This window comes from Urocitellus parryii, chromosome 12 (genome assembly GCF_045843805.1).
Source record: "Urocitellus parryii isolate mUroPar1 chromosome 12, mUroPar1.hap1, whole genome shotgun sequence".
Classification (NCBI taxonomy): domain Eukaryota; kingdom Metazoa; phylum Chordata; class Mammalia; order Rodentia; family Sciuridae; genus Urocitellus; species Urocitellus parryii.
Window position 1 is genome coordinate 94581285 of NC_135542.1, and position 27408 is coordinate 94608692.

At 35.0% G+C, this 27408-nt stretch overlaps 1 protein-coding gene across 3 annotated transcripts in view; it reads right to left on the reverse strand.

Annotated features, from left to right (window-relative positions):
- The window catches only part of Gcfc2 (GC-rich sequence DNA-binding factor 2), a 46209-nt gene extending 25773 nt beyond the window's left edge, over window positions 1-20436 (reverse strand). The window contains exons 1-8 of one of the 3 annotated variants that reach the window (XM_077791798.1): window positions 20080-20436; window positions 17904-18032; window positions 14319-14543; window positions 13499-13596; window positions 8471-8586; window positions 4705-4891; window positions 1379-1502; window positions 394-475 (exon numbers count right to left, since the gene is read on the reverse strand). In XM_077791798.1, coding sequence (XP_077647924.1) covers window positions 394-475; window positions 1379-1502; window positions 4705-4891; window positions 8471-8586; window positions 13499-13596; window positions 14319-14543; window positions 17904-18032; window positions 20080-20350 — 1232 coding nt within the window. In that variant the 5' untranslated portion in view covers window positions 20351-20436. Of the gene's footprint in view, window positions 1-361; window positions 503-1378; window positions 1503-4704; window positions 4892-8470; window positions 8587-13498; window positions 13597-14318; window positions 14544-17903; window positions 18033-20079 lie in introns of all 3 variants that reach the window. The other 2 variants (XM_077791799.1, XM_026397440.2) reach the window with 2 other exon arrangements.
- Window positions 20437-27408: the final 6972 nt, after the last annotated feature.

A 27408-nucleotide genomic window follows, 5' to 3' on the forward strand; every position in this document is an offset into this window, starting at 1 on the left:
ATTAGGATACAATTTTATGTTACTATTTTTGAAACTTTCAGCTTCATAAGTTTGTGATGGTGGTTCTTCCTCTTTTTTCTTATAAGAATTTCCTGGCAAAAACATCCTTGTGGGTTAACCAGTTACTGAAGAAGGGGTAACAATAAAATTAGAACCTGCTTCTAGTTAAGAATAATTCCCAGCTTGATATATGTCAATTTTTTCCCCCTTCCTTTCAACAGATTCAAATATATCTTTAAAGCAGCTGAGAACTGCTTACTAAATTTTGGTCTTATATTATTTTCACAAATTAACATGTCAGATTAGGTTTAATTATATCATACAGTTAATTCTATTTAAATAGTGAAAAGTACTTGCTCACTGATGCTTTAAGTCTTCACTTTCTATAGGTACCTTCGAGATTCAATATCTTCTAAAATGCACTGAGATTTTTCATCTATAGCCAAACTTCCATTTGTTGATGTCTCAGCTTTGCCTGTTAATGAATAAAATTCATTTTGTACTGCAAATTTTCAAAAGAAAAAAGAAACACCTTGAAAAACAAAGGTAATATCATGAATGCATATACATACAAGTACATATAAACACACAAAATATGCTTACATCGCATATTTCATTGCTCAATTAATTGTTCACGTTAATTCCCTCTCACAATGTTACTAGGTCTCAAGTTTCTTAGCCCAAAAAAGGTACCTTGATTGGTAGTTTAGTACTTGATAATAACAAGATAATTTTATTTCCATGTTTCTTTTCCTCATATTCTTTTTCAATAATTTTTACTGATTTTCTCTATAGCCAAACACTAGAAATATTTGCATTGCCAACACCTTATTCATATTGTTATCTATTTTAGTATAGATCATTATTTATGACTGAGAAATGCGATTTAATCCCTTTCACTATCCCCTGATAGCACTTCAATGAGAGGAAGACATCTCTGAAAATACAAAACCAGTGTAAGAACTAACATGAAATATACAAATTTCATATAGTGAAATCTTACAGATGAACCTATACTAAAATTCACCATAACAAGTTGGTTGAAGAGTCCTTAAAACTACAAAGTTAGATCTCTAACAGTCTGTAGATTTATATGAACTCATCTTAAAACATTTCATTAAATGGCCATATAAATATTTTGCTTAAAAATACTAAGGGATTAGAAGTTATAATATTTGTTTTTTAATGCTAGATTTAATTTATTTTGAAACTCTACCTGTAAATGTTTTGTTTTTGAAAGGGAACAGAGGAAAGATTAGTGAGAAAATACACAAAAAGCTTACTTTTTTTTTAAGTAAGAATAAAACCATTTTTATTCTCCAATGATAATATGTATCTTCATGAATAATAAACCGTATTAAACATAAAAAACACTAACGTGATAACTGTTGTAAGTACGCTGATTCATGTTTTAATTCATCTTGCCTGCGCTTCATCAAGGTCATGGCTTGTTTTAAAAGAAGTGCATGCATGGATGATTCTATTTCTTGGATGTTGATCATCTGAAATACATATACAAGTAACATCTACAGGTCACTGATAAGCAGTTTTAAAAGTATAAATAAGTAATATTTAGAAAATATATAAACATTATGTGTTCAATTTTCATATGAAGAGACATTTCTAATACTATTGCATCTTAATTATAAAACATTGTGAGCAAAAGACCTAGCTGCAAATACTTTTAATATCAAAAACCAGAAAATCACCTTTTTCTACTAGAACAAGTATAAAAAGATAATGAAACCAAATGAGATAGAGTGAGGAACATGGATGTTTATGATAAAAACATAAGAGATAGAAAAGCAGGAGGAAATGAGGGGTGCAGCTGTTTTTCCCCAGGCTGAGGAGAAGATAGTAGGGGCACTTGAAGCTGGTGAAATCTGAAGAACTGGAGAATGAGAAAGAGAACTAACCAGGGATGAGTATGAAAGTCGTGATGCAGAAACACAGGCTAGTTGAATTTGGAACTTCTATTTCTTGGACAATAGTTGCTTTTTTATTCCAGTGATGTTCCACAGCTGCTGCTATGGATAGATCGATCAATGGGTGGACTGGTAAGATTTTAAATGTGTAATTTTTCAAGGATGAATGAAGAAAAAAATTACATTTTAATTGATACATTAGAATGCAACTACCATATGGTATAGAAAGGCAATCAACTTAAAACAACAGAGGACAAAGCATTTAATTGACAACATTTTAATGATTTAAGTAATATGGAAAGTAGAACGTGATTTATTTTTAAATAACCTATCTTTTTAAGGATAATTGAAGATCCCAGTGTAAGAACTTATTGTGCATAAAACAAAGCCAAAAAGTATAAGCTGAAACATTTATAAATCTGATCATATAAAAATTTCAAAATTTATGAATATATCCAGGCATGGTAGGATGTGCCTGTGATCTTAGTGATTTGGGAGGCTGAGCAAGAGGATGGCAAGTTTGAGGTCAGCCTCAGTGACTTAGTAAGACCCTATCTCAAAATAAAAACTAAGAAAAGGGTGGATGTGGATCAGTGGTAAAGGACCCATAGGTACAATCCTAGGTTACCTCTACCCCACCCCCTACCCTCAACACACAAGAGGAATTGTTCAACCTAAGAAAACTAAAAGGAAATAAAAAGAAAAGAAAAAAAATTCCCATTAAGAACCAACATAATAACAAGGCAGAGATAATCTGCAAGAAGAAAAACTACATATAGCTGATAAAATAAAGGGTTTGAGATCAGAATATAATATAGAAGAACAAAATTCATTTTTTCCTCATCTAGTCAACTAATAAAACTGACACAACCTTTCTAGAGGACAGTTTGGCAATATGTTTCATAAGCCTTAAAAATATTTGTACTTAATAATTCATTTTCTTTGACTTGTTTCATTTTCTAGGAATTATTAAACATAAAATTTTATTATAAAATACATAAGATTTTATACAGCATTACTTATAGCATCAAAACAAGTACAAATCCCCTTAATGTCCAAAGGGACTATGTTAAAAACCTGTAGAATGAATGGATAGATAAAGAAAATACACACACACACACACACACACACACACACACGCCATGGAGTTTTATTCATGAAGAAGAATGAAATTGTGTCACTTGCAGGAAAATGGATGGAATTTGAGAGTGCTGTTAAGCAAAATAAGACAAACCCAGAAAATTAAAGGTCATATGTTTTCTCTCACTGAAGCTAGAGAGAAAAAAAGAAAAAGAAAAGGTGGGAGGAATCTCATGAAAATAGAAGGGAAACCCAGGAAGAGAGAGGAAGGGAACCTTGTGAGAAGGGGAAAGGGAAGGTATTGAGAAATATGATTGACAAATTATATTGTACTGTGCATATACAGAAACATGTAACAACAAATCCTACTATTATGCATAATTATATCAATAAAAAATAAGAGGAAAAAATATGTAGGAAAAGGCTATCTAAAGAACTCAAAAAACTTAACACCAAATAAACAAATAACCCAATTAATAAATGGGCTAAAGAACTTAATAGGCACTTCACAGAAGAAATAACAATTAGTCAACAAATATATGAAAACATATTCAACATTTCTAGAAATTAAAGAAATGCAAATTAAAACTATACTGAGTTTTCATTTCATTCCAGTCAAAATGGATAATTATCAAGAATACACCTAACAATAAATGTTGGTGTGGATGTGAGGAAAAAGGTATATTCATACATTGCTGGTAGGACTGCAAATTCTTGCAACTACTCTAAAAAGCTGTATGGAGATTCCTCAGAAAATCTGGAATGGAACCACCATTTGACCCCGTTATCCCACTCCTTGGCATATACCCAAAGGACTTAAAATTAGCGTACTATAGTGATACAGTCATATCAATGTTTATAGCAGCTAAATTCACAATAGCTAGGCTATGGAACCAATCTAAGTGCTCTTAAACAGATGAATGGATCAAGAAAATATGATATATATCCACAATGGAATATTACTCAGTCATAAGAGAAGAATGAAATTATGGCATTTGCTAGTAAATGGAGGTAAATGGAGACTATCATGCTAAATGAAAAAAGCCAATCCCAAAAAAATAAAGGCCAAATGTTCTCTCTGATATGTGGATGCTAACACTCAATGGGGACAGGGATAGAATTCAATGGAATTGACAAAGGGGAATGAAGGGAAGGGAAGGGGTATGGGAATAGGAAAGATAGTAGAATGTACTGCACATAAATTTCCTATGTTCACATATGAATACACAACTAGTGAAACTCCACATCACATATAACCACAAGAACAGGAAGTTATACTCCATGTATGTATCATATGTCAAAATATACTTCACTGCCATATAACTAAAAAAACAAATACTTTTTTTTTTTTTTTAAAGTTCCTAATTGCCATAGCTGGAACAATTTGAGAAATAAATTAGGTGAAATAGTTTCTAGTTAGACAATACCTAACTAGAATACCTTTCTAGTGAGAAATACCTATAACCTATAATTAGGTGAAATAGTTTCTAGTTAGACAATACCTAACTAGAATACCTTTCTAGTGAGAAATACCTATAACCCTTTACTGATAAAATAAATTATTGACTAATAAATGGGGATAATAGAAAAAAATGTAGAAAAAATACTTATAGAAAATTAAAAGCACATAATAAGATTTAGAATATTATTTAGTTGTATAATAAAGGTGTTTTTCCCAGAATGATAGATTTATATGTACCTTTTCATTAAGACAGTCAATTATATTTTCCACGTAGATTTTCATGCTTTTATAGAATTTATAATTTGCAGCTTGACTTGATGAATTCTCAAGGTTCTCAATTGTACTCTTTGAGCTCTTGACATCTTGCATGTATTTTTCATATTCTCTCTGATGTGAGCGATGAGTATCTTGTAGTAATGTTAATCTAAATAAGTAAAATAAAAATGCTTTATTTTTCCAATCTTTCCTTTTGAAGTAGTACTCTATTGCAAACATTTTCAAAGACAACCAAGGGAACTGATAATCTTATAAATCTAAGTTTATTAGACTTGAAAAGGATATCATTACAGTTACAGAGCTCTCAAAGTGGAAAGAGATGACACTGGTAAGTTTTTAAATTTTAATTTAATTTTAATTTTTTACTTCTAGACATATCTTCTCTTAACTGTTAATCCTTTCTTTTCCCCCATTTTTAAAAATTGGCAAATTATAGTTGTACAGACACTGCTAGGTTTTTAAAGGTGAGGGCTAATCCATAGGCTAGTTTTAGATTAGAAGTTAATGAGTATGCTGGGATTCATGAGAATTTATAAACTGTGAGATCCAAGAAGAATCAATCATTTTAAATTTGAATCCAAGGAGACCATGTAGAATTATTCTTAGATTAAATTTGTGATCTTTCTAGGAATATAGATATCTGAGTGAGCTGGCATTAATGTCATTTAAAGACATAATGGATACAAATTTTCTGTTTTGGATTTGAAATGCTTTTGTTTTGTCATTGGAATTTGTTATTCCTTCAAGCAAATCCCTTACTGGTTGCATTTTGATATATGCTGCCTATTAAAGTCAAGACAGCCCACATTCTTTTAGCCCTTGGGAATATCATACCCATCAACTGATGTTACATGAAGAAACTGTTAAATACAATTCAATGACTGCTGATCTTTTCATTGTTTATCAGTTACCTGTCATAGATAAATGCCAATGGAGGAAAAAGAAACACATTTGTTTAAAAATATCTGGAATGTATTTTCTAATATTTGACTTTCTGAATACTTTAGAATGAGAGAACTAAAAATGAGAGAATTAAATAAAAAATACAATTTCATAGTATTTGGATTTGAATCAGGATTAAAATATTATTCTATTCCTGCTAACCTGGTCCATAAAAGACACTCTAGTACTTGCTTAAGCCAAACGTGCTCTCCCAAAGGTTTACTATCTTTTCCTTTCAGTCTTTGTTTTATGTAAAGAACAGTGAGAGTTAAGATATAAATCAAGATAATAATGTACAGCAGGCACCGTTAATAAAATATTGTTTTAATCAAGTAGAATATTATCAGTCATAGCAGTGAATTTGTAAGTAGTTACAATGTGAAAAATTTCTAGATATACCAAACAACATAGATAGTGGGCTTTCTCTATTATATTAAAAAATGGGGCAATATATAAATATATATGCACACAAAAAAATAATTAACAATGTGAATGAGAGGACCTACAAAATGGGAGAAAGTATTTGCTAGATACTCTTCTGACAGAATTAATATCCAGAATATATGAAAAACTCAAAAAACTTAACACCAAAAAAGAAAAAAAATCCAATTAATAATTGGGCAAATGAACTAAACAGGCACTTCTCAAAAGAAGAAATAAAAATGACCCACAAATATATGAAAAAAAATGTTCAATATCATCAGCAATTTGGAAAATGGAAATCAAAACTACATTGAGATTTTTATCTTATTCCAGTCACAATAGCAATTGTCAAGAGTATGAATGATTGATTAATGCTGGAGAATATGTGGAGAAAAAGAACACTTTTACACTGCTGGTGGGATTGTAAATTAGTACAACCATTATGGAAATCAATGTGAAGGTTGCTCAAAAGATTAGGGATAGAACCGCCAGCTGACCCAGGTATATCTCTGCTCAGTTATTTATTCTAAAGAATTAAAGTCATCATACTACAGTGATACAGGCATACCCATGTTTATAGCAGCACAATTCACAACAGTCAAAGTATGGAACCAGCCTAAATGCACATCAATAGATGAATAAATTAAATGTGGTATACATACATACATACATATATATATATATACATACATACACACACACAGTGGAGTTGTATTCAGCCATAAAGAAGAAGGTAAATATGTTATTTGCAGGAAAATGGATGAAGACTCGAGAACACTGTGTTAAGTGAAATAAATCAGAAATAATTCAGAAAGTCAAGGGTTATGTTTTCTTTCATATGTGGAAGCTAGAGAGGAAAAAGGAAAAGAAGGGTGGTCAGGAGAATCTCATGAAAATGGAAGGGAGATCTGTAGAAAAGAGGAAAGGGACCAGGAGGAGAGAGGAGAGGAAAAGGGGAAATACTGGAGAATGATATTAGTCAAATTACATTATTATATTTTGTGCTTGTATGAATATGTAATAATGAATCCTTCCATTATGTATAATGCACAGATAAAAATAGGAAAAAAATATACATGTACTTATACAGATACAGATCATTTCTGGAAGGAAACATAAGAAACTGGCAGCTATAGTTCTCCTTTTCTTTGTGTATTCTTTTGTACTGGTTGGTTTTTATTTTTCTTTAAACCATGAAGATATATTTTCTTTAAAAAATATAGAACCTTGTGAATAAGAAAATAGAATATGACAATAAAGTTAAAGTAACATTTACCACGATTAAATGAAATAGTAATCTAAACCAGTGATTCATTGTCTTTGTTCTGTGCTGTCACTCTTGCAAGACAATTATGAACAACCATTCAGGTCTGGTTTATATACAAGTCTAGAAGCAAGAGCCATTCTAGCTGTTTTCTTCTAAAAAGGAAATTGTATCAGAATGCCATTAAATAATAATAGTTATTTCAGAAATATCTTGAATATGTGACAGTAATCTCACTTAACATCATTATTAAAAAAACACTTTAGCTGGGCACTGCTGGTGCATGCCTGTAATCCCAGCATGAGGCAGGAAAATTGCAAGTTCAAAGCCAGACTCAGCAACTTAGTGAGGCCCTAAGCAACTCTGTGAGACCTTGTCTCTAAATAAAATACAAAAAAGGGTTGGGGATGTGGCTCAGTGGTTAATTGCCCTTGGTTTCAACCCCAGTACCAACCTCCCTGCCTAAAAAAATAAAAAAAAAAACACTACAAAAAAAAAAACTCAGAAACATTGATTTAGAATAGGTGTTGGCAAACTTTTTGTGTACAAGGCCAGAGAGTAAATATTTTAGTCTTTTTAAAGGCTAGATGACTGCTGTTGCAACTATTTAACTCTGTGTTGTAGACAAAAGTAGCCACAGACAATATGTAAATAAACAAGCATGACTGTGTTCCAAAAAAACTTTACTAATAAAAGTTGGAGAAACTGGTAGTTTGTCAATCCCCTAGAAACCAGAAATAACTTAATATCTAAAAACTTATACATGTACTAATAGTTAATGATATGTCAATTATTTGGACAAATATGATATATTTTAAAACTTAAGGGTCATTTAACAATGTAGAATAATGCTTATAATTATTAAATAAAAAAACCAGAATTTTAGGATTACTGATTTCAACTATGTAATACATATCTGTCAAAAAGACTGAGAATACAAACACAAGTCAAATCAAGTGTATTAGTGCAGTTAACAAATGGTATTTTTGTCCTGTAAATCTATTTGGTATTAATATTTGATAATTAAAAAGAACAGAGTGCTTTTTCACTGTACTAAGTGTCTAGACAAATACAAATTTTAAAATCAGTATTACTCACCTGTTATTTAGTTGTTTCTTTATAACTTCTAAATTTACTGGTGGAAATGAAATGGAAGCATCAAACTTCTTCACTGTTTGAGATTTACTACTATGGGAAAGGTCTATATCTCTTCCCTAGAAATAATATGAAAATTTATTTTTTAAAAACATTTCATTTACTTTACAAATGTTAATAGCTTAAAAGGAGACTGGATACACCAAGGTCCCTTCCAGATCAAAAATTTTCTGCCTTTGTAACTTTTATTTTTAAAACAAAATGTTTTTTAAATTCTCAGTTTTAAATTTTAAAACTTAAATCTAGAAAAGACAAATTTTAAAAATCAAAAATTTCCCAGAAGTTTAGTTCTCAAAGTTTTTAAAGCTACCTTTATTCATAGTACAGTGTACTCTAAGCAAGTCATGTGGTTTTTAAAGAAGCAATAGTCTTTGGATGAATGCTACATGAATGATGGCATGGTAGACCAGAACAATGTGATGGAAGCAGCCAGTTAAATGGAAGTTTGGGGGAAGTTTTCTAGGAAAAACTTTTGTTTCTGGCATCTGTCATTTGGGTTTTGTTATTTGCCCAGAAATGCTACTATGGTTTGGGGACATGTTCCCCAAAGGCCCTGTTAAAGGCTTTGTTACCAGCCTGTGGTATTATTGGGATGTAAAGGAGCTTTTAAAAGATGGGACCTGGTGAAAACAAGAGGGGTCACTGGAGGCATGCCCCTTGAAAGGGATATTGGGACCACACACTTCCTCTTCTCTTTTTCACTTTCTGGCCATCTTGGGCGTCCTCTGCTACCATGTGCTCCCATGATAATGTACTAAGTCTTCATAAGCTCAAAGCAATGGGGTCATCTCGTTGTGAATGGAAACCTTCAAAACTGTGAGCCAAAATAACCTTTTTTCTTTACAAATTGATTATCTCAGGTATTTCTTACAGTAACAGAAGGCTCATACAAATGCATCTTTAGCTAACACATTTTATAATATAGATATCCAGGTATGTACTAGTATCCTCTGGCTAATCACAGCTCATCACCACTATGTTTAAAATGTTCAAAGGGTTCTGAAGAGTCTTTGGTTGAAACTAGGACATGTGAAGAAGTGGACCAGATATTTAGCCAAGTCATTAGCTTAATTATTCTTTATATTTTCCATGAAGCACCATCAGTTCTCATCAATTTTCACCAAGTCTCCCACTCATATCCAACTCAGCTGCAAATCCCCCAAACATTCCTGACACTTCAGTTTCAAATCCCTTACATAATAAATACCTTTCAATAATCCAATTTTATTTATTTTTCTTTTTTTTTTTAGAGAGAGTGAGAGAGGAGAGGGGAGGGGAGGGAGGGAGGGAGGGAGAGAGGGAGAGAGAGGGGGAGAGAGAGAGAGAGAGAGAGAGAGAGAATTTTTTTAATATTTATTTTTTAGTTCTCGGCGGACACAACATCTTTGTTGGTATGTGGTGCTGAGGATCGAACCCGGGCATACCAGGCAAGCGTGCTACCGCTTGAGCCACATCCCCAGCCCCAATCCAATTTTAAATATCACCACTTTTAGGGAGACTTTTCCAGACTTCCCTATTTATTCACCATTCCATAAATCTAAACATCCCTTGCTTCTTTGTGCTATTCCCTGCAGTGAGTTCTGGGAGAACCTATAAAGAGTTCATTGTAATCATTTTGTGTAGCGGTCTCTCTTCTTGCAAAGACTGTACATCATTCTAAGTGGCTATAGTTAGCAAATGGAGACCCTATAAAATATGTTCTCACATTCATGTAAATATTATGACAAACGATATGATTAAATTAAGGATTTTCAAAGCAGGTATTTATCCTGGATTATACAGAGGGCAGTTCCTTGTTTCCTTATCAAAGAGAGGACATATCAAAGGAAGGAGTCCGGGGACATAAGAGAAGGAGAAAAAGATGGCCAAGATGTGGCCACAAGCCAAAGAATACCAACTATAACCTAGAAGAGTGAAGGAGTAGATTCTCTTCTAGAGCCTCTGGAAGAAATGTATGGCTACTAACACCTTGATTTTGGACTTCTGTTCTTCAGTATGGTGGGAGGACAAACTTCTGTTATTGTAAACCACCAAATTTGTGGTAATTTGTTGTGACTATCACAGGAAAGTGATATGAACATATAGTAAATCTTCAATAAGAAACCAATAAATGCACGTGCATTAGTAATAAAAATGCTAATCAAATAAATAAGAAATTGCATTTTTGCCAATGATAGTTGCATCTAAAGCTGGCAAAACTGGTGAAACATTCTAATATCAATGCAATTATAAATTGAGTTAAGTTTCTTTAGAGAAAATATACATAAAAACATTCATTTTTTTTGGGGGGGGGCAACTATCTTAAGGAAATAGTTGAAAACCACACCTCTAAACAAAAGAAATCAAATATTCACTGATTATTATTTACTAATAGGAAAGTAATTCATATTGCAAATAATCTAAAATGTTGACCAAAATAAAGAATGGTTATAATAATTATTCATTGACTCCACTAAATCTCACAAAGCTAATAAAATTAGTTAATATTATAACTACATTGAAGAAGGAGAAGACATTTGTATGTTAATCAAAGAAATGAGAACTTAGCAGGGTGTAGAGATCTACACCTGTAATGCTAGGGACAGGAGGCGAAGACAGGAGGACAACAAGTTCAAAGCCAGTCTCAGCAACTGAGTGATATCCTCAGCAACTTAGTGAGAAGCTGTCTCAAATTAAAAAATAAAGATGTTGAATATGATCTGGCTATGACACCTGTTACCCCATTGATCTCCACGGCTGATTCAGTTGATCTGATTGACAAGGTGGGTGTCCCCTTCCTCCCTGACCACTCCATGTGCATCCCTCCAGAAGCTGTGCACTCAGTGGAAGAGGATGATCTTCCTCGACAGAGGAGGATCGTTCTTCTGACAAGGGTATAACAAGTAGCTGCACTCCCCTGCTAGAACCTCCAAACAAGCTCTCAAGGTTCAAATTAAAAAATAAAAAGGAACAGGAACATAGCTCAGTGGTAAAGTATCCCTGTGTTCAATCCTTAGCACCCAAAACAAAACAAATAAATCATAAATTAAAATTGTAGGAAGACTCTAGTTCCCAAAGTATGTGAAGGAATCCCAGAGAATTCAAAGAGGTAAGGTGAAATATTTTAAAATTTCTAGGGAAACAGCAACACTCGGCATCTTTTGAACTTCTAGCTCTAATTAGTTCACAGTTTGCAACATCAGACTATACTATACTCCTTTTGATGAAATCATATTTGTGGAGCTGGGTTTTAGGAGGATACTATGAAAAAAAGCAAGTATTGAAGATCAGTATGGAAAAGAGAGGCAGTGACCAATATGATTTCAAGGTTTGAGAAGACATGCAGTGTCAAACAGGTGCACACAATCTATCAGGAAATAACTGTGGTTATTAAAAAATGAAATAAAAAGATTTTTCTTCAATTTACCTGTATTATTCTTTTCAAATGGGCAAGTTGTTAGCATATAAATCTTGTTAAATTTGGACTTAACTATTTAATAATTGGAATTGTTTGGTAATCTTTTAACTCAGGATCACCATGATAAAAGTACTGAGATACTAAGGGCTTCATGAATGCATCAGTTTTGGAACCTCTGCTGGACAATATAATAGCAATCAATTTGAGGGAAAAAAAAAAGCATATCAAATACAAAGGAATTATGCAACTTTGAGCAGGTGGAGTAAGGACTGTGGCATGTTTCTTCTTGAAGTATGTTTTTAATGATGTTGTTACACTGACTTTTACCAAAAAAATAAGGAAAAACATCGGAGCCTATTACAATTGTTAAAAACCATCTGCTAAATCATTTCTTGGGTCAGAAATTCCAAAATTACAATCACAGGTTTAGCTTTAGTTAGCTTTTTAGTATTAAAATAAAATGGAAATCTTATAAAACTTTCTAACTTAAAATAACAAATAACAGCCTCTTAAAGAATTCTTATCAAAAAGATTCAAATATAAAACCTTTTATATGTATATTACTATAGTGTTTATAAGCACTTTTGACTTGTTATAATTTTGAACCTTACAGTCACCTAGTCAGGTGTTTAATATCATTATCATTCTCTTTATTATTAATGTAAACAACCTTGAAACTTATAGAAATCAAGTGTTTTACTCCAGTTCTTTCAATATTTACTGAGCACCCATATTAGGTGTTATTGGATACAACTCTGAACAAAATTATTAACAATTCTTGACCTCATGGGGATTATATTCTAGTATTAAGGTCAGAAACAAAATTCAAGATTTTTGATCCCAAGTGAAATTTTATTTTTAAAAAGTTTTTGTAGTGTTAGGGATTTAACTCAGATCTTGTGCATTTTAGGCAAGAAATCTCCCACTGAAATAAACCCTCAGTTTTTTTTTTCTTTTCAGTTTTATTTTAAACCTCACTATATATATTGAGTTTAACTTTCAAACACCTGTGTTATGTAATATACACTGTAAGTTACTAGAAAATTAAGAATTAAAAAATATGGTCCTTTCAAGTGTAAGGTATTTAAAACAGTGGAAAGGGACATGATATTTATGGTGTAGTGGGCTGCATAGTGAATATCCATGTCTTATCCACTGGAATGTACAAATATGACCTTATTTGGAATAAGGGTCTTTGTGGTTGTAGCTAAGTGAAGGAACTTGAGACAAAATCATCCTGGATAACCTGGGTGAGCCCTAAATGTAGACAAGTGTCCTTATAGGAAATAAAAATTAGAGACACTAAGAGGGCAAGTGACAGCAAAGGCAGGGGAAGGAGTCATGCAGTCACAACTTAAAAGAAAACCTAGAACAACTAGAAGCTGGAAAAGATAAGGAAGGATTCTCCTATGGGGCATTTAGAAGGAGTACAGTCCTGTCAGCATCTTGATTTCAGATTTCTGGCCTCAATAATGTAAGAGAATAAATTTTCTGTTGTTTTCAGTTACCATGTTTATGGTAATTTGTTACAGTAGGCACAGGAATATAATAATATATGATATAAAAATTATTACCTCTGTGATTTTAACTGCTTTCCTCATTTGTTGCTGTTCCCAAATATCTTGATTTTCATCTTCTTGACTGTCTTCACTTGTTTCTTCATTTCTACTTGCTAAAAAATTAAAAAACAATAACAAACAACAACAAAAAAGTCACACATAAACACTCAGTAATTTTCCAATTCCAGTTGTAATAGTCAACATTTCTGGGGTGTATTATACACTGACTTAGCACTTTATATGTTTATTCTTCATTATAATTTGGGAAGAAGGTGCCACTGTTGCCTTCATTTTACAAATGAGAAAACTTGCAATAGTAGCGGGCATGGTGTTGTTATATAGTTTGTCTGAGGACCACGATGAAGCTTAAATCCAGCAAACTGACTCCAGAATCTGTACTCATGTCACCCAACTGTTCCATCAAGAAAACTTTTTATTAAAGTACGGAAGATGTTAATATGACATCTAAAAATCTCTGTAGAATCTTCCATATTTACAAACAAAAATTTTATAGAGGTGAAAATGATAGCTTCCTGTGTTTCAAAATTAAGATATTGCATAATTTCTTCAACCCGCCAAAAAGTATGTAGGGTACAGGCTTAGTAAACATTATTACACATACCCTTTAATTATAATATTTTGACACAGATACATCTTTTAGAGGCTATAATGTCATGGACCAAATTGATAGTAATTTGATAGTAAATAAAAGCCAACATTAACACTCTTTATCATGTGAAACACTACATTATGTTTTTATGGAAATTTTATCATAAAATATTATAAGGAAAAATGCCTTAAAATTCATAGAATGATAAATAAATTAAATATATACTTGTTTCTTCAGTCATTCTTTGTCTAAGTGTCTGAGGCTTTGGGGTAAATGGTATTCTCTTCTCATAGTCATCAGGCTCACTCTCAGGATCCTCATCACTATTCCTCTTTGTATTAGGAGTGGTGGAGTTATATTTTACATCCAAAGAAATATAGTCATCTTGGGCCCTGGCCAATTCACGTTTTCTGCGGGCTGCCTGAATAAAAGCTGCATCAGGGATCCTAACTGAAAGGAAAAAAGAAGAGTACAATGAAAACCACAAACACCAACAGAAATACATATTTCTCACATTAAACAAAGAAAAACAGCACTATGTTCTTAAATTTTTCTCTATTTTTATATATGCATTATTTTTAAAAATGGCTCCAATCTATATCAGTAAAAGAAGAAAATTAATTTTCTAGATTAAATGTAATTTAGAGAAATTAACTCAATTTAGAAGTATCAGGAAATACACTCAAACCATTTCATTTTATCTTTTAAGTCTCTTACTCATCAAGTTTTGATAACTTTTTGATGAGAGCTAGTTATTTTCCCTTTTGAAAACTCTGAATGTTAGGGCAGGGCTATGGAAAATGATGAGCATCCAGTTCCTGAGTTCAAGAACTGTAGGAGTTAGAAAGGTTGATTTCAGATCTTACCAAATAAGAAAGAAATGACCTTCTCCCCTGTGGACATCAGTACAAAGAAGAAACACAACACAATTGGTGCAAAGTCAAACCAGACTAGAGTTCTGGGGTGAGTCCCACCTACATTAATGTAAGAAGTTAAAAAGTATAAAGGAAGTATTTTTCAACCTGATTAAACGATAATAACTTTTAATAGAGGCTTATCTTACTTTTTTTGAAACTACATTAATATGAACTCTTCCAATTCAGAACAGGTTTCTTCATGCATGGTGATCTAAGTTATCTTTATATTCTAGAAAAAAATGGCCTTTTTTGTTTGTTTGTTTGTTTTGGTATTAGGGATTAAACCAAGGGCTCTTAAATACTGAGCAATATCCTCAGCCCCTTTTGAGACAAGGATTCTAAGTTTCTTGGGGCCTCGTTAAGTTTCTGAGGCTGGCTGGGAGATGTGGCTCATGCCTGTAATCCCAGCAGTTCCAGAGGCTGAAGCAGGAGGATTGCGAGTTCAAAGCCAACTTACTATCTCTAAATAAAATACAAAATAAGGCTGGGGATGTGGCTCAGTGGTTGAGTGCCTCTGAGTTCAATCCCCTAGTACCCCCCACCCCACCACAAAAAGGTGCTGAGGCTGGTTTTGAACTTTTTATCCTCCTGCCTCAGCCTCCAGAGATGTTGGGATTACAGGTGTGTGCCACCAAAATGGCAATAGAAATTCTCCTCATTCTAAGCACTTCAGAATATTAGAAATGACAAGTCCCTAAGGCTCAAGTAGAATTTTCTAAATCTTTCCCATAAATTTGATCCAAATTTTTTAGAAAGAAAACATATCACTGGCTTAGAGATGTACAAATGCTTTTATGTCTGAAATAACAACAAAAATGATAGATTTAAGTAACTACAGATCAGTCTATAATTACAGATCAGACTGACTGACATTAGTCCCAGAGAAAATAAAAAGTGCTTGAATCAATTATGAAACATACAAGGTGATGACTAGAAATCAATAAATATTCACTGAGAATGAGTGACAGAAAATCAAGTGATTGCATTTTTACAGACTAGTATTTGTTTATAGACTGCTATGGGGGAATGATAAAGGTTAGATGTTTCTATATCCTCACGAAGGATTTAACAGGTTGATTCCTTCCTTGTAGACAATGTTATATGAGATAAACCAAATAGTTCACTGAATTCTTTACTAGATGAATAATTACTAAAAAAAGAAAAATGTTGATTATAAAGTCAATAGGACCTGCTTGAGAACTCTGTACTTTTTGTTTGATTTAATGCTTTTATTGTAATGTGAGTGAAGACAAGATGACATCTCTTTAAAGCTGAGAAGTACAAGCTAATATAATCTAAGGTAGAATTAAGATTCAATGCAGGTTACTTGAGAAATTGCCAACCCTGGCTACACATGAGAATCATCTGGGAAGCTTGATAAACTACTGGTGCTCAGACCCCCATCCCAGAGACTCAGATTCAGTTGATCTGAGATAGGGCTCAGCTGTAGTTTGTTTTTATAGCCTTCTTGGGAAATTTAATATGTAGCCAGAAGATAATACATTAAGGTTTGAATATTGAAGTGTTTGAATATGGAAACAGAAGAACGTGGGTTGCAAGCAATTCACCTACAAATAACTTGGTAGGGTTTAAATAATAAATTACAAGTAATGAAACTCACTGGTAAGATACAAGTACTACATAGAGCCAATTCTCAAGCTACAATAAAGAAGTAGAAGTTCAAGGAAGAGAAAAATATTCTATCTGTCCTGTTTCTCTATACCCTACATCTATCTCAATGGGTTCCACAAAGCGGATGCTGGGCAGACACAGGATGAATGCATAAAGTTAACATCATGTTGTTAAAGAAAACTCTTTAAATAATTATCACATACACCATTCCACCTGACACACAATTATCTAAGATGCAGAGGTCAACTAGCATCTCCCTTGGGTAAGCAAGCAGGGAATATTTCAAGGCAGATATTCCATTATTGGTTCACTCTCATAGTCTACCAGAACATGAAACAAATGCACTCCTGCCACACAAGTCCTTCAAATCATCACATTCCTCCATCTTCTCTTCTCCAAACAGTACATGCCTTCCACTTCCAAGTGCTCCTCACAAGGTCAGTTTTCAACTTCTCATCAGTATTTCTCAATGGGGCATTGGGGAGAAGGACAATTATTCACTGTGCTGAACTGTCCTACTCTCCATAGGATATTTATCATCTCGTGCTTCTGGGGCACTACATGATAACAATACCTCAATTACTATGACCATTAAAACCTATTCCACATATTTCTAAAACTGACTTCTCCTTAGGTAGTGAGTGTTCCAATGCTTTATATCCACTACGTTATACTTTTAAAAAATTTTCTTTAGTTGTAGATGGACACAATATCTTTATTTATTTATTTATTTTTATGTGGTGCTGAGGATCGAACCCAGTCCTCACACATGCTAGGCAAGTGCTCCACCATTGAGCTATAACCCCAGCCCAGTCCATTACACTTTTAATCCACCATTTCTATAGCAGCACAATTCACTATAACAAACACCAGTCACAAATGACCATAAATTTAACTAAATTAAATTTTGCACTAGCCACATTTCAAGAGCTCGACAGCCACATGTAACTAATGGCTACTGTACTGAATAATGAGGGTATAGAATTTTTCCATCATAACAGAAAATTCTGTTGCAAGTGCTGTATCTAGAACCTATATAGAGTTTTAATTGTTTACCAGGCGTCAATTCTTAATTTGGCTTTCTTACTTAATACTTCTCTATCTTGTAGATTTGGATAAGAAAAGGTTGCAAGGCTACAGGGATACTAATTGATAGAGTTAATAAAGAAGCACTTCTCATTTTAAGATTTATTATTATATATGTTTGTATATAAATATTTATTGAATAAAGTTTTAACTAAAATTACAAAAAATTACAAACCTATTGATGAAGATTCTTTTTCTTCCAGAGAGCTAAAGCTGTCAGAAGATGAACTGTGATCATCATTACTTCCTGAGGAATGATGTGCTCCATCTTCTTCATCTGTTGAAAGATCAGCTGTTCTGGATTCTAACAGGACATTTTTTTAATACACACACACAAAAATAAAAATATGGGAATCAACAATTAATACAGCATTTTAATCCTATTCCATTTATTTAAAGCAGACATACAAATCTTTCTCTACCTTCCAGTCTTTCTGAAACAACTGAATGATCTAACAAATATACAAAGACTTACCCTACTTGCATTATCTATACATTTAATATTTCTAAAAGGACACAATGAGAAGAGGGACAGGAACATTGAAGGAAAATAAAAGGACAAAAATTAAAGTAATATTTTGAACAGAAAAACAGTGGTAGTAAATAGAAAAAAAATATCATTTACTATGTGCTAGACACATTGAAACCTGTTTCACATAATTTAATATTCATAATTCTATAAGGTAAATGCTATTATCGGTGAGAGTACTAAGGAATGGAGAAAAGGCAACTCTTATCCTCAATTCTCCCTACAAGTTTAACCATATTTTAGGGTACAAATTAAAAAAAGGTCATCAAAACTTTAGATAAGGAGGTCATAACAATGACTAAGATCATGAAACTGAAAGACATTATGTTAAGTGAAATAAGCCAAACACAAAAAAGACAAATGTGGCAATACCTCACTTATATGTGGAATCTAAACGTTGACTGGAAATCATAGAAGAGTAGAACATAGTAGATATATAATTTTATCTTATTAATTTTGAGGTACTAGGGTTTAATCCTAGGAGTACTCTACCACTGAGTTATATTCCAAACCTTTTTTAAAATATGATACAGAGTTTCACTAAATTGTCCAGGCTGGCTTCAAATTTACAATCCTCCTACCTCAGTCTCCCCAGTAACTGGGATTACAGGCATGAGCCACCTTGTTCAGCTCAAAGGATACAAAATTTTAGTTAGAAATATAAGTTTAACAGATCTACTGTACAAGATGGTAATTATAACAATTTGTACTGCAACATACTGTATACTGTACTTGAAACTGCTGAGAAATTTTAAGTGTTCTCACCAGAAAAAAAAAAAAAGGGATAATGCATAAGTTAATTAGGTCAGTTTAGCCATCCCACAGCATATACATATTTCAAATCATGTTGTATACCATAAGCTTGTATAACTTTTCTTTGTAAATAAATAAGTGCATACAAAATCACTAAGATCACTTTAATGGGACTAACAATAGTGGGGAGAAAATTCTGGGCCCCCAAACTGTATTCCTTGTTAAACTCTAAACTTAGACCAATACATTTTATGTAAAAATTATAAAGATGCTGGAAACTTTTATTTAAGAACTCAAGCCAGAGGGTGGCACACATCTTTAATCTCAGCTACTCTGGAGGCTGAGGCAGGAGGATTGCAGGTTCAGGCTAGTCTGGGGAATTCAGAGAGACTCTGTTTCAAAAATAAATACCTAGATAAATTAATTTTTAAAACGTGGGGAGAGGATAATGTAGCTCACTGGTAAAGCTTGCCTATGCACCAGCACCTGAGATAGATCCCCTGTAAGTCAAAGATAAATACAATGTAGTCATTTTGAATTAATACCATTACTTGTACAGTCCAGTGTTATCAATTTCTTTATGATAGTCACATATATTACTTTTAATCTGTTTTTGTAAATAACTGATGACAGACGAAGACAAGCAAGAGAGAATGTTTCAAACCTTGTCACTTGATTATTTTAATGTGCTGTTTTTAAGTACCCTTTAAAAGAACAAGTGAGCAAGTTTCCCAAAGGTACATACAACTTCTACCTAACAGCATTAGGATTTAACTCCTTTGGGACGATGTGTATTCTTCATAAACATTAATAACTGTATTACAGCTGTAAATGGGGAGGGTCATCTGATAGTGCAAAGAGGAACCACTAAAATGAACAAGATTTCTTTTAAACGTCCCTCCCAAGGAGCGAGATATGTAAATGCAGGCAGTGGGCTTGCGGTAGAAGGGAAGAGACTCAAAAGTGGCTGCTGGTCAGCAGCAGGTCCTAGGAACCCCTAGAGAAGACCCCGCGACCTCTTCCCGCCCCTTGCGTCACCTCGGGAGCCCACGGTTTCCCCCCTCTTCACCTTGGCCCCCTGAGCTGTCTGCACGAGGAGCGACTCCGGGGGCGCGCCGGGAACTCGCCCAGACCCGGCCCCGGCCCCGAGGACCTCGGGCCGGGCGGGACAGTTCGGCCACCTCCGCGCGGGCTCCTCCGGAGGGCGGGCCTTCCTCCTGCGGGCCCGGCGCCGACGGCTCCCTGGGGGCCCCGGATTCAGCTGACGGATCCTCGGCGTCATCGCTGTCGCTGGACTGAGCTTGGCGCTGCCGGAAAGTCCGTTTGGGCCTGTGAGCCATACTCCAGGCCGGATCTCGGCGCGCACGTTCACTTTCCGTTCACGCCAAATTGGGTTTTCGGCGTCCACGGCGGCGCGCACTCCCGCCTCTCCTGCTGCCCCGAGCGCGCGTCCGCGCCGCCAGTCAACTCGCGCTTCCCTCGACGCATGCGTAGTGTGCCGGCGTAGGTGTGCGCGACGAACTCGGCAGGCCCAGCCGCAGGGTTCCCCAGGCCAAACCTGAGTGTGCGATCTGTAGACCAGGGATTCCCTGCAGCCTCTCAGGCCTGAGTCCCACGAAGAGCAGCCTCACGTGCTCTCTCTGTGCAGGTCCCATCCAGGAACCAGGCAGTGTACTAGCCATCTTGGACTGCAATGGGGTCCTTGTCTTTTTCCAGAGAAAGCTCTCTGAACCAAGATTTAAAAACCGACAAGAGTGCATGTGTTGGATAGGGAGATGCCAGAGAAAGCTAAGCAGCGAACTCTTCACATTAAAAATAAGTACACAGCAATCATAATGCAATTGATTCAAATGTATGAATTGCCAAGATCATTGTAATGTCATGTGTAGCTAATAAAAAAAAATCAAGAGCTAATTTGACCAAAAATAAAATAAATAAAATAAAATAAGTACACAGAGAAGCAAACAGCAAACATGGTTGCTTTTAAGTGAAGGGACTTCAAAATAAAGGGTATATCATTTAAAAAAAAAAAAGGCATCATTCAGATGAACAAAGATAAACTGTTGAGGCAAATTCGTGATAACAGAGATGATACTTGAGATGTCTTACCAGAAACTGTGTTGTGTCATCCGCTCTTGTAAGAGAGGACTTCAAGCAGTACACAAAACTTAGTAAAAGTATAGCAAAGTTTATTAGAAGAGACAGAAGAAGGGGAAAGACGTTGTTGGGGCAGGCCCCAAATGGCTGTGGTTAAGCTCCTTCCCCAAGGCTTCTCATGTGCTGTTATGGTTTTAGTGTGTAGCCGGGGCTGGGACCTGGCTATGTTGTAGTTAGCAAGGCCAGAAACACTCCAATTCAGTGTATATACTCAAGATCAAACATAAACTTGTGGGCATGAGCCCCCTTATGTAATCTGTTGGCCTTGTGCCTTCTTTGTTTGGCCTGCATATAAAAAGGGTCTAGGAAAAGACTTGGGGGCCAATGGGGACAAATGGGGGCAAAATGAGGTTTAAAATGGAACTGACTGGGAGCTGGACCTGAAGCTGGAGACTGGAGGCTGTGGCCACCACTGAATAAAGCATGTCTATTGTCCTAAGTACATCTTGCATCTTCTTCCAACATGCCTGAACCTTGTTTCCTGGGTCAGAGCCCCTTAAAGATAGAGATTCTTGAAACCAAGAGTAGGCCTACCAAGAGGAGACAACTCACTTCTTTGTGAGCTTAATTTTATTGGGGTAGGAGAGGGGGTTTCTGGAGAATCTCGCCAAAGCGCTACCTCTTAACTTTTGAAGATGGTAGAATTGTACCCAATTTTTAGGAGTCCCTACTGTGCATCTTTCCATCTAAGGGCAACTCTTGGTAATTTCAGCCTCTCAGCTTCCATATTTTTGCTGTGACTGGTCTGATTAAGGAGCCTGCCATTCATGCTACCTTTCCCCAACATTGTGTTTATCCAGCTGCTGCCTCTGTTCAAAAACCTTCCACAGTCATCCAACATTTTGTTATTAGAATAAGAAAGTAAATTACTGTAATGTTTGCTTTACAATCATATTGCAAATCTGGTGGTTTCCATGTCTTACTTTGAACAAAATCAGAGCACCAAACCCAAGGGCTTGCTTCTAAGGCTTACTGAAGCCAATTCAAAGGAACAGGGTTTTTGCAAAAAGAAAAAGCTTTATTGTAGAGCTAACTATCAAGAAGGTCAGGAAAGAAACTCAGATCTGCCTCTGCATGGGATTGGGGTGGCGGGAGAAGCTTTTTGATGATTGGATTATGAGAAGAGGGAGTTTTAGGTTTCTTTTGCATAGGCTGGCCTCTTATCATGGGCTTGATAGGTCTTAGTTGATTTCATTAGTTGACCATACTAAATTTGATGATGGATTACTGAGACTTTGCATGTAATTCAGAAGAAATTTCCACCACCTCTTAAGAGTGCCACCAGCTGGAGTCCAAGCCTCTTACACATGGTCGTTTGGGGGACATTCCATTTTCAAACTTTGGCAGGGATTATGGCCCAAACCCCTAGAAACCATCTCTATGTGAACATAGAGATGCTGATTAAGCTGTTCTGTGAAAGGACCTGAGATTCTTTATTTCTAACAAGCTTTTGGGGAAGCCAAAGGCTGTTTCTTGGGGGCCACACTTTAAATAACAAGATCTTACAGCCGTACTAAGAAAAATGATTCACTCTTAAGAAGCAGTGTTATGGTTTGGATGTGAGGTGTCCCCAAAAAGCTCATGTGTGAGACAATGCAAGAAGATTCAGAGGAGAAATGTGAGAGTCTTAACCTAACCAGTGATTTAATCCCTGATGGGATTAACTGGGTGGTAACTGGAGGCAGGTAGGGTGTGGATGGAGGAGGTGATTAATTGGGGGCGTGGCTATGGGGTATATATTTTGTATCTGGCAAGTGGAGATCTTCTCTCTCTGCTTCCTGATTGTGATATGAGCTAAGCAGCTCTGTCACACTCTCCTGCTGTGATGTTCTGCCTCAACTCAAGCCCTGAGGAATGGAGCTGGCCTTCTATGGACTAAGAGCTCTGAAATCGTGAGCCCTCCAATAAACTTTTCCTCCCTTAAAATTGTTCTGGTCAGATCTTTTAGTCACAGCAATGAAATAGCTGACTAAAACAAGTTTTTAAAAAGTTTAATATAAAATTGTAATAGCACGTAAATGCCATTATGTACTTCAAAATTTGGAAACTAAGTAGTCCTTAAAAAGGAAAACTAATAGGAACCTATTCACAGTGATTGAGGTTATCTAAGGATGGCAGTTATCCATCGTATCTCCAGAATGGTTCACCACCAGTCTCCAAAATCAATTCAGGTGTTTATCTCAGTTTGAAAGCTGGTCAGTAGGACAGAATGCACTCCCAGTCTTGCTTAAAAAGCAAAAAACCCCAAACAGTTTATGTAAGGATAGTCTACGTGTGATGTTGAAGTTCCAGAAAGCTGTGATTTCTCTTCAAAAGTAACCAAATCTATGAACGTGTCCAATGTGAAAACACTAGGCAGAATTCAATGATTTGGGGGAAAGTGAGCTAGAAACTTAACTTTCTGTTGTAAAATAAACTGATTCCCCAGACAAGGCTCTTCTCTTATTCATCTTGATTCATCTCCATTTCTTATCTAGAGCACAGAATGCACTGAATTAATGAGAACACAATGAATTAAATGTTGAGGATGGGGTGAGTCTGAAACATCTGTGTTCAATCACAATAATGAAACTTGAAAACAAATCATTATAACTTGTTAGATGCAAATATGCTAAAAGACAGGTGAGTGGACTAGAATGTAGCTGAGTGATACAGCACTTGCCTAGTATGCCCAAGGCCCTGGGTTTGATCCCCAACACAGAAAAAAATAGAGCATGCGTGAGTGAAAGACGTGATATACTACTGAGATAGATAGAAAACTCTCTGCTATTTAAAACATCAACCAAATATTTGTTCTAAGGAAAAGAAGAATTGAGTTTCTCTAGGTGCTTGTATGGAAGAGGATCAAATAGAGAGAAATTATTTAATAAACAATAAATTATTTAATAAACAAGTAGGAATCCTGAGTTTTCTTCTCTGTTCCTAGGAAAAGCAGACTGAAGGCTATGGGGAACAATTGCCATATATGTGTGTGTATATATATATATATATATATATATATATATATATATGATATATCTATATCTATATCTATATCTATATCTATATATATATATATATATATAATTACAGGATGCCAAATAATTTCAGATAAGGAAATCATTTTTTACTGTAAGTACATCCCATACAATATATGGGGTATACTTGTTGAGATATTTTAGAACCCTAGTCTAGGTTAAAGAGAGATATGCAGAATGTAAAGTGGTAGAGAAAGACTTCAGAATCTGGAGTAGAGGGTGGGGTTGGCTGTGGTTCTGGATCCTGTGGAGAAATGTTGGCCAGTGAAAAGTTCCGAGTTACAGAGAGTGAGGGGATTAGAGGGTTTTAAGATATGATGGTATTTTTTTTCTAAGTCACTAAAAAACCTATACTCCATACACAGTCTTAACACTGCTAGAAATGAAGGGTTTGGTGGCTGAGGTCAGGGTGGTAGATATGGAGGGGCTGGTGGCTCCATAGTTTTTGAGCCTTGAATGTCAAAGGAGATAAAGTGGATCACAGGTGAGAAGCAGACACCGAACACATTGGCTTGACCCATTTCTCAAATGTACCAAACAAAAAAGCCAGTACTTAAGTGGATCTTGCCCCACTTGGTTACACATGGAGACTGGATCAGAGTGGCCAGAGTGCAAGTACTTTATTTCTCCAAACAGCTTTCCCAGGTATAGTACCCTATCCATATTTATCACTGCCTTATATAAATCCTCTTTCTTGTGAATACTAGAATCTGCCCCTCCAGAGGATAAAGATAATATTATCTCTTATTTGTCCTCTTACACTTATTTACAATGCTAGCTTATTAATTGATTGGCTGGTTATTATAAGATTTTGCATCATTCATTCATGTGATTTACAACTACAGTGTAACTGTTGGAGAAAATTGGCACACCCCAAATTCCCCAACTTCTGCAAATTCGTATCGTATTTACCCAGATTGTATTCCCCTAAAGTGAAATGACATTTTAATCCCGTTTGCCTTGCCATTTATTGGTGGGTGCTGAGCTCCCTCTAGTGAGAAATGTGCTGCTTACAGAATGATCTCATGGAATAATCTTGGAAATTGCCTTCTTCCTATTACAGAGCAATTATTTTGTCATTCTCTCTTATGAGCAACGAATGTATTTTCATTTTTAAGCCCGCATATTTCAAACTTTATCAGAGGATAATGCTATGCCTTATCCATAAAATATAGAACTAGTTGATAGAACTAATTGTGCTTTCATTTTTTTCCCCCAGAATGTATTTTTCAAACTCTTACTAAATTAGAAATCCTGTTTGAGGACTAGGCAGTCATAAATCACATGGAATCTTGATCCAAAAGATCAAGTACTAGTAGCCAAATTAGTCTTAGGAGATGGGTTATTAGAAATACTTTTTGAAATCCTGGAATCTCAAGTATTGAGAATTTCTTCAATCATAGATCTAACTTTCAGAATGAGTAGCATCTTCAAGCTGACATTCTTATGTGCCTGGACAAATGTATTGATTAACTGTCAAACCAAGGACCACCAGAAACAAATCTATTGATGAAGCAAAGTTAATAAGATCAACTACAGTCAGGGAGAACACCATCTTTTTTTTTATTGGTTGTTCAAAACATTACAAAGCTCTTGACATATCATCTTTCATACATTTGATTCAAGTGGGTTATGAACTCCCATTTTTACCCCAAATACAAATTGCAGAATCACATCGGTTACACATCCACATTTTTACATAATGCCTTATTAGTGACTGTTGTATTCTGCTGCCTTTCCTATCCCCTACTATCCCTCCTCCCCTCCTCTCCCATCTTCCCTCTCTACCCCATCTACTGTTGTTCAATTCTCTCCCTTGTTCCCCCCCCTTTCCCCTCACAACCTCTTATATGTAATTTTGTGTAACAATGAGGGTCTCCTTCCATTTCCATACAATTTCCCTTCTCTCTCCCTTTCCCTCCCACCACTAGTCTCTGTTTAATGTTAATCTTTTCCTCATGCTCTTCCTCCCTGCTCTGTTCTTAGTTGCTTTCCTTGATAGGGACTTCTAAGTGTCTGAAAATGAAGAACAGGACAGTGTATTCACAGGGTTTTAAGGTGTGGGCAGAGTAATTTTTATAAATTTTTATTTTATTGTAGTCAGAGCACTTAACATGAGATCTTCATCCTCATTAAATTTTCAAGTGTACCATGTTTCAAAGTTCTCTGTCGTGTATAAGCAGGTCTCTAGAACTTAGTCATCTTTCATAATTGAGACTTTATACCCACTGATTAACAACTCTCCAGTACTCCCTGTTTTTAATTGGCTTATGGTCTTGCCTTCCAGAAGCAGGCATTGTTCCCAGTATGGTTTAGCACAAAAAAATAGGAAAATATGTTTTCTGCCCAAATTGTTTAGTATAGTGCCTCCACTGGGGATCATCGTTTGAGTTATTTTTCTTATAAAATGTAACACATGCAGAAAATTGCACAAAACAAAAACATTACAGTTCAAGAACATATCACAAAGTAAATCCCTCTTTACCACCAAACTCAAGAAGTAGAGCATCAACAACACCCCAGCAATCCCTTTATTACCTCACTTGAGCTGTGTGTCACTCTCCCTGTCCCCAAAGTAAACATTATTCTGAACTTTACAATAATCAAGTTCTTCCTTTTTAAAAAAATTGTTTAACCACTTAAGCAAGCATATTTAAACACTATGGTGTACTTGCATCTATATATTTTTAGCTTTATAAAAAATATAAATAAACCATGTATATCATTTTGTGTATAGCATTTTTTGTTTCACATGTATTTGTGTCATAATTCCACCTTGTTCTATATATATCTCCTGTTCATTTTTATTGCTGTGTGGTATTCCATTATGTGATTACAGTTTATTTACTGGTACTTATTGATGTTTGGTTATGTTTAGTTTTTGCCAGATTACAAATGATGTTATTATGAACAATCCTGTATCTTGGGGTTCTGTGTGCATAATTCGGTTAACTATAAACATGGCAGTAGAATTGTAGGGTTCTAGGGTATGCATATTTCAACTTTGATGGAAAAATGCCAGAATCTAAAGAAGTATTTGACTGGATTTATACTTATCAATGGCCTATTAAAGTTTCCATGGCTCCTCATCTTTGCCAACACTTGGTATTATTGCCAGTTCTCTTAGCTTTAGCCATCTGGGTATATTTGCTTGTGCTTTGAATTTGAATTTATGTGATTACAAATGAGGATGATTTTATATATATGCATATATATACACACAC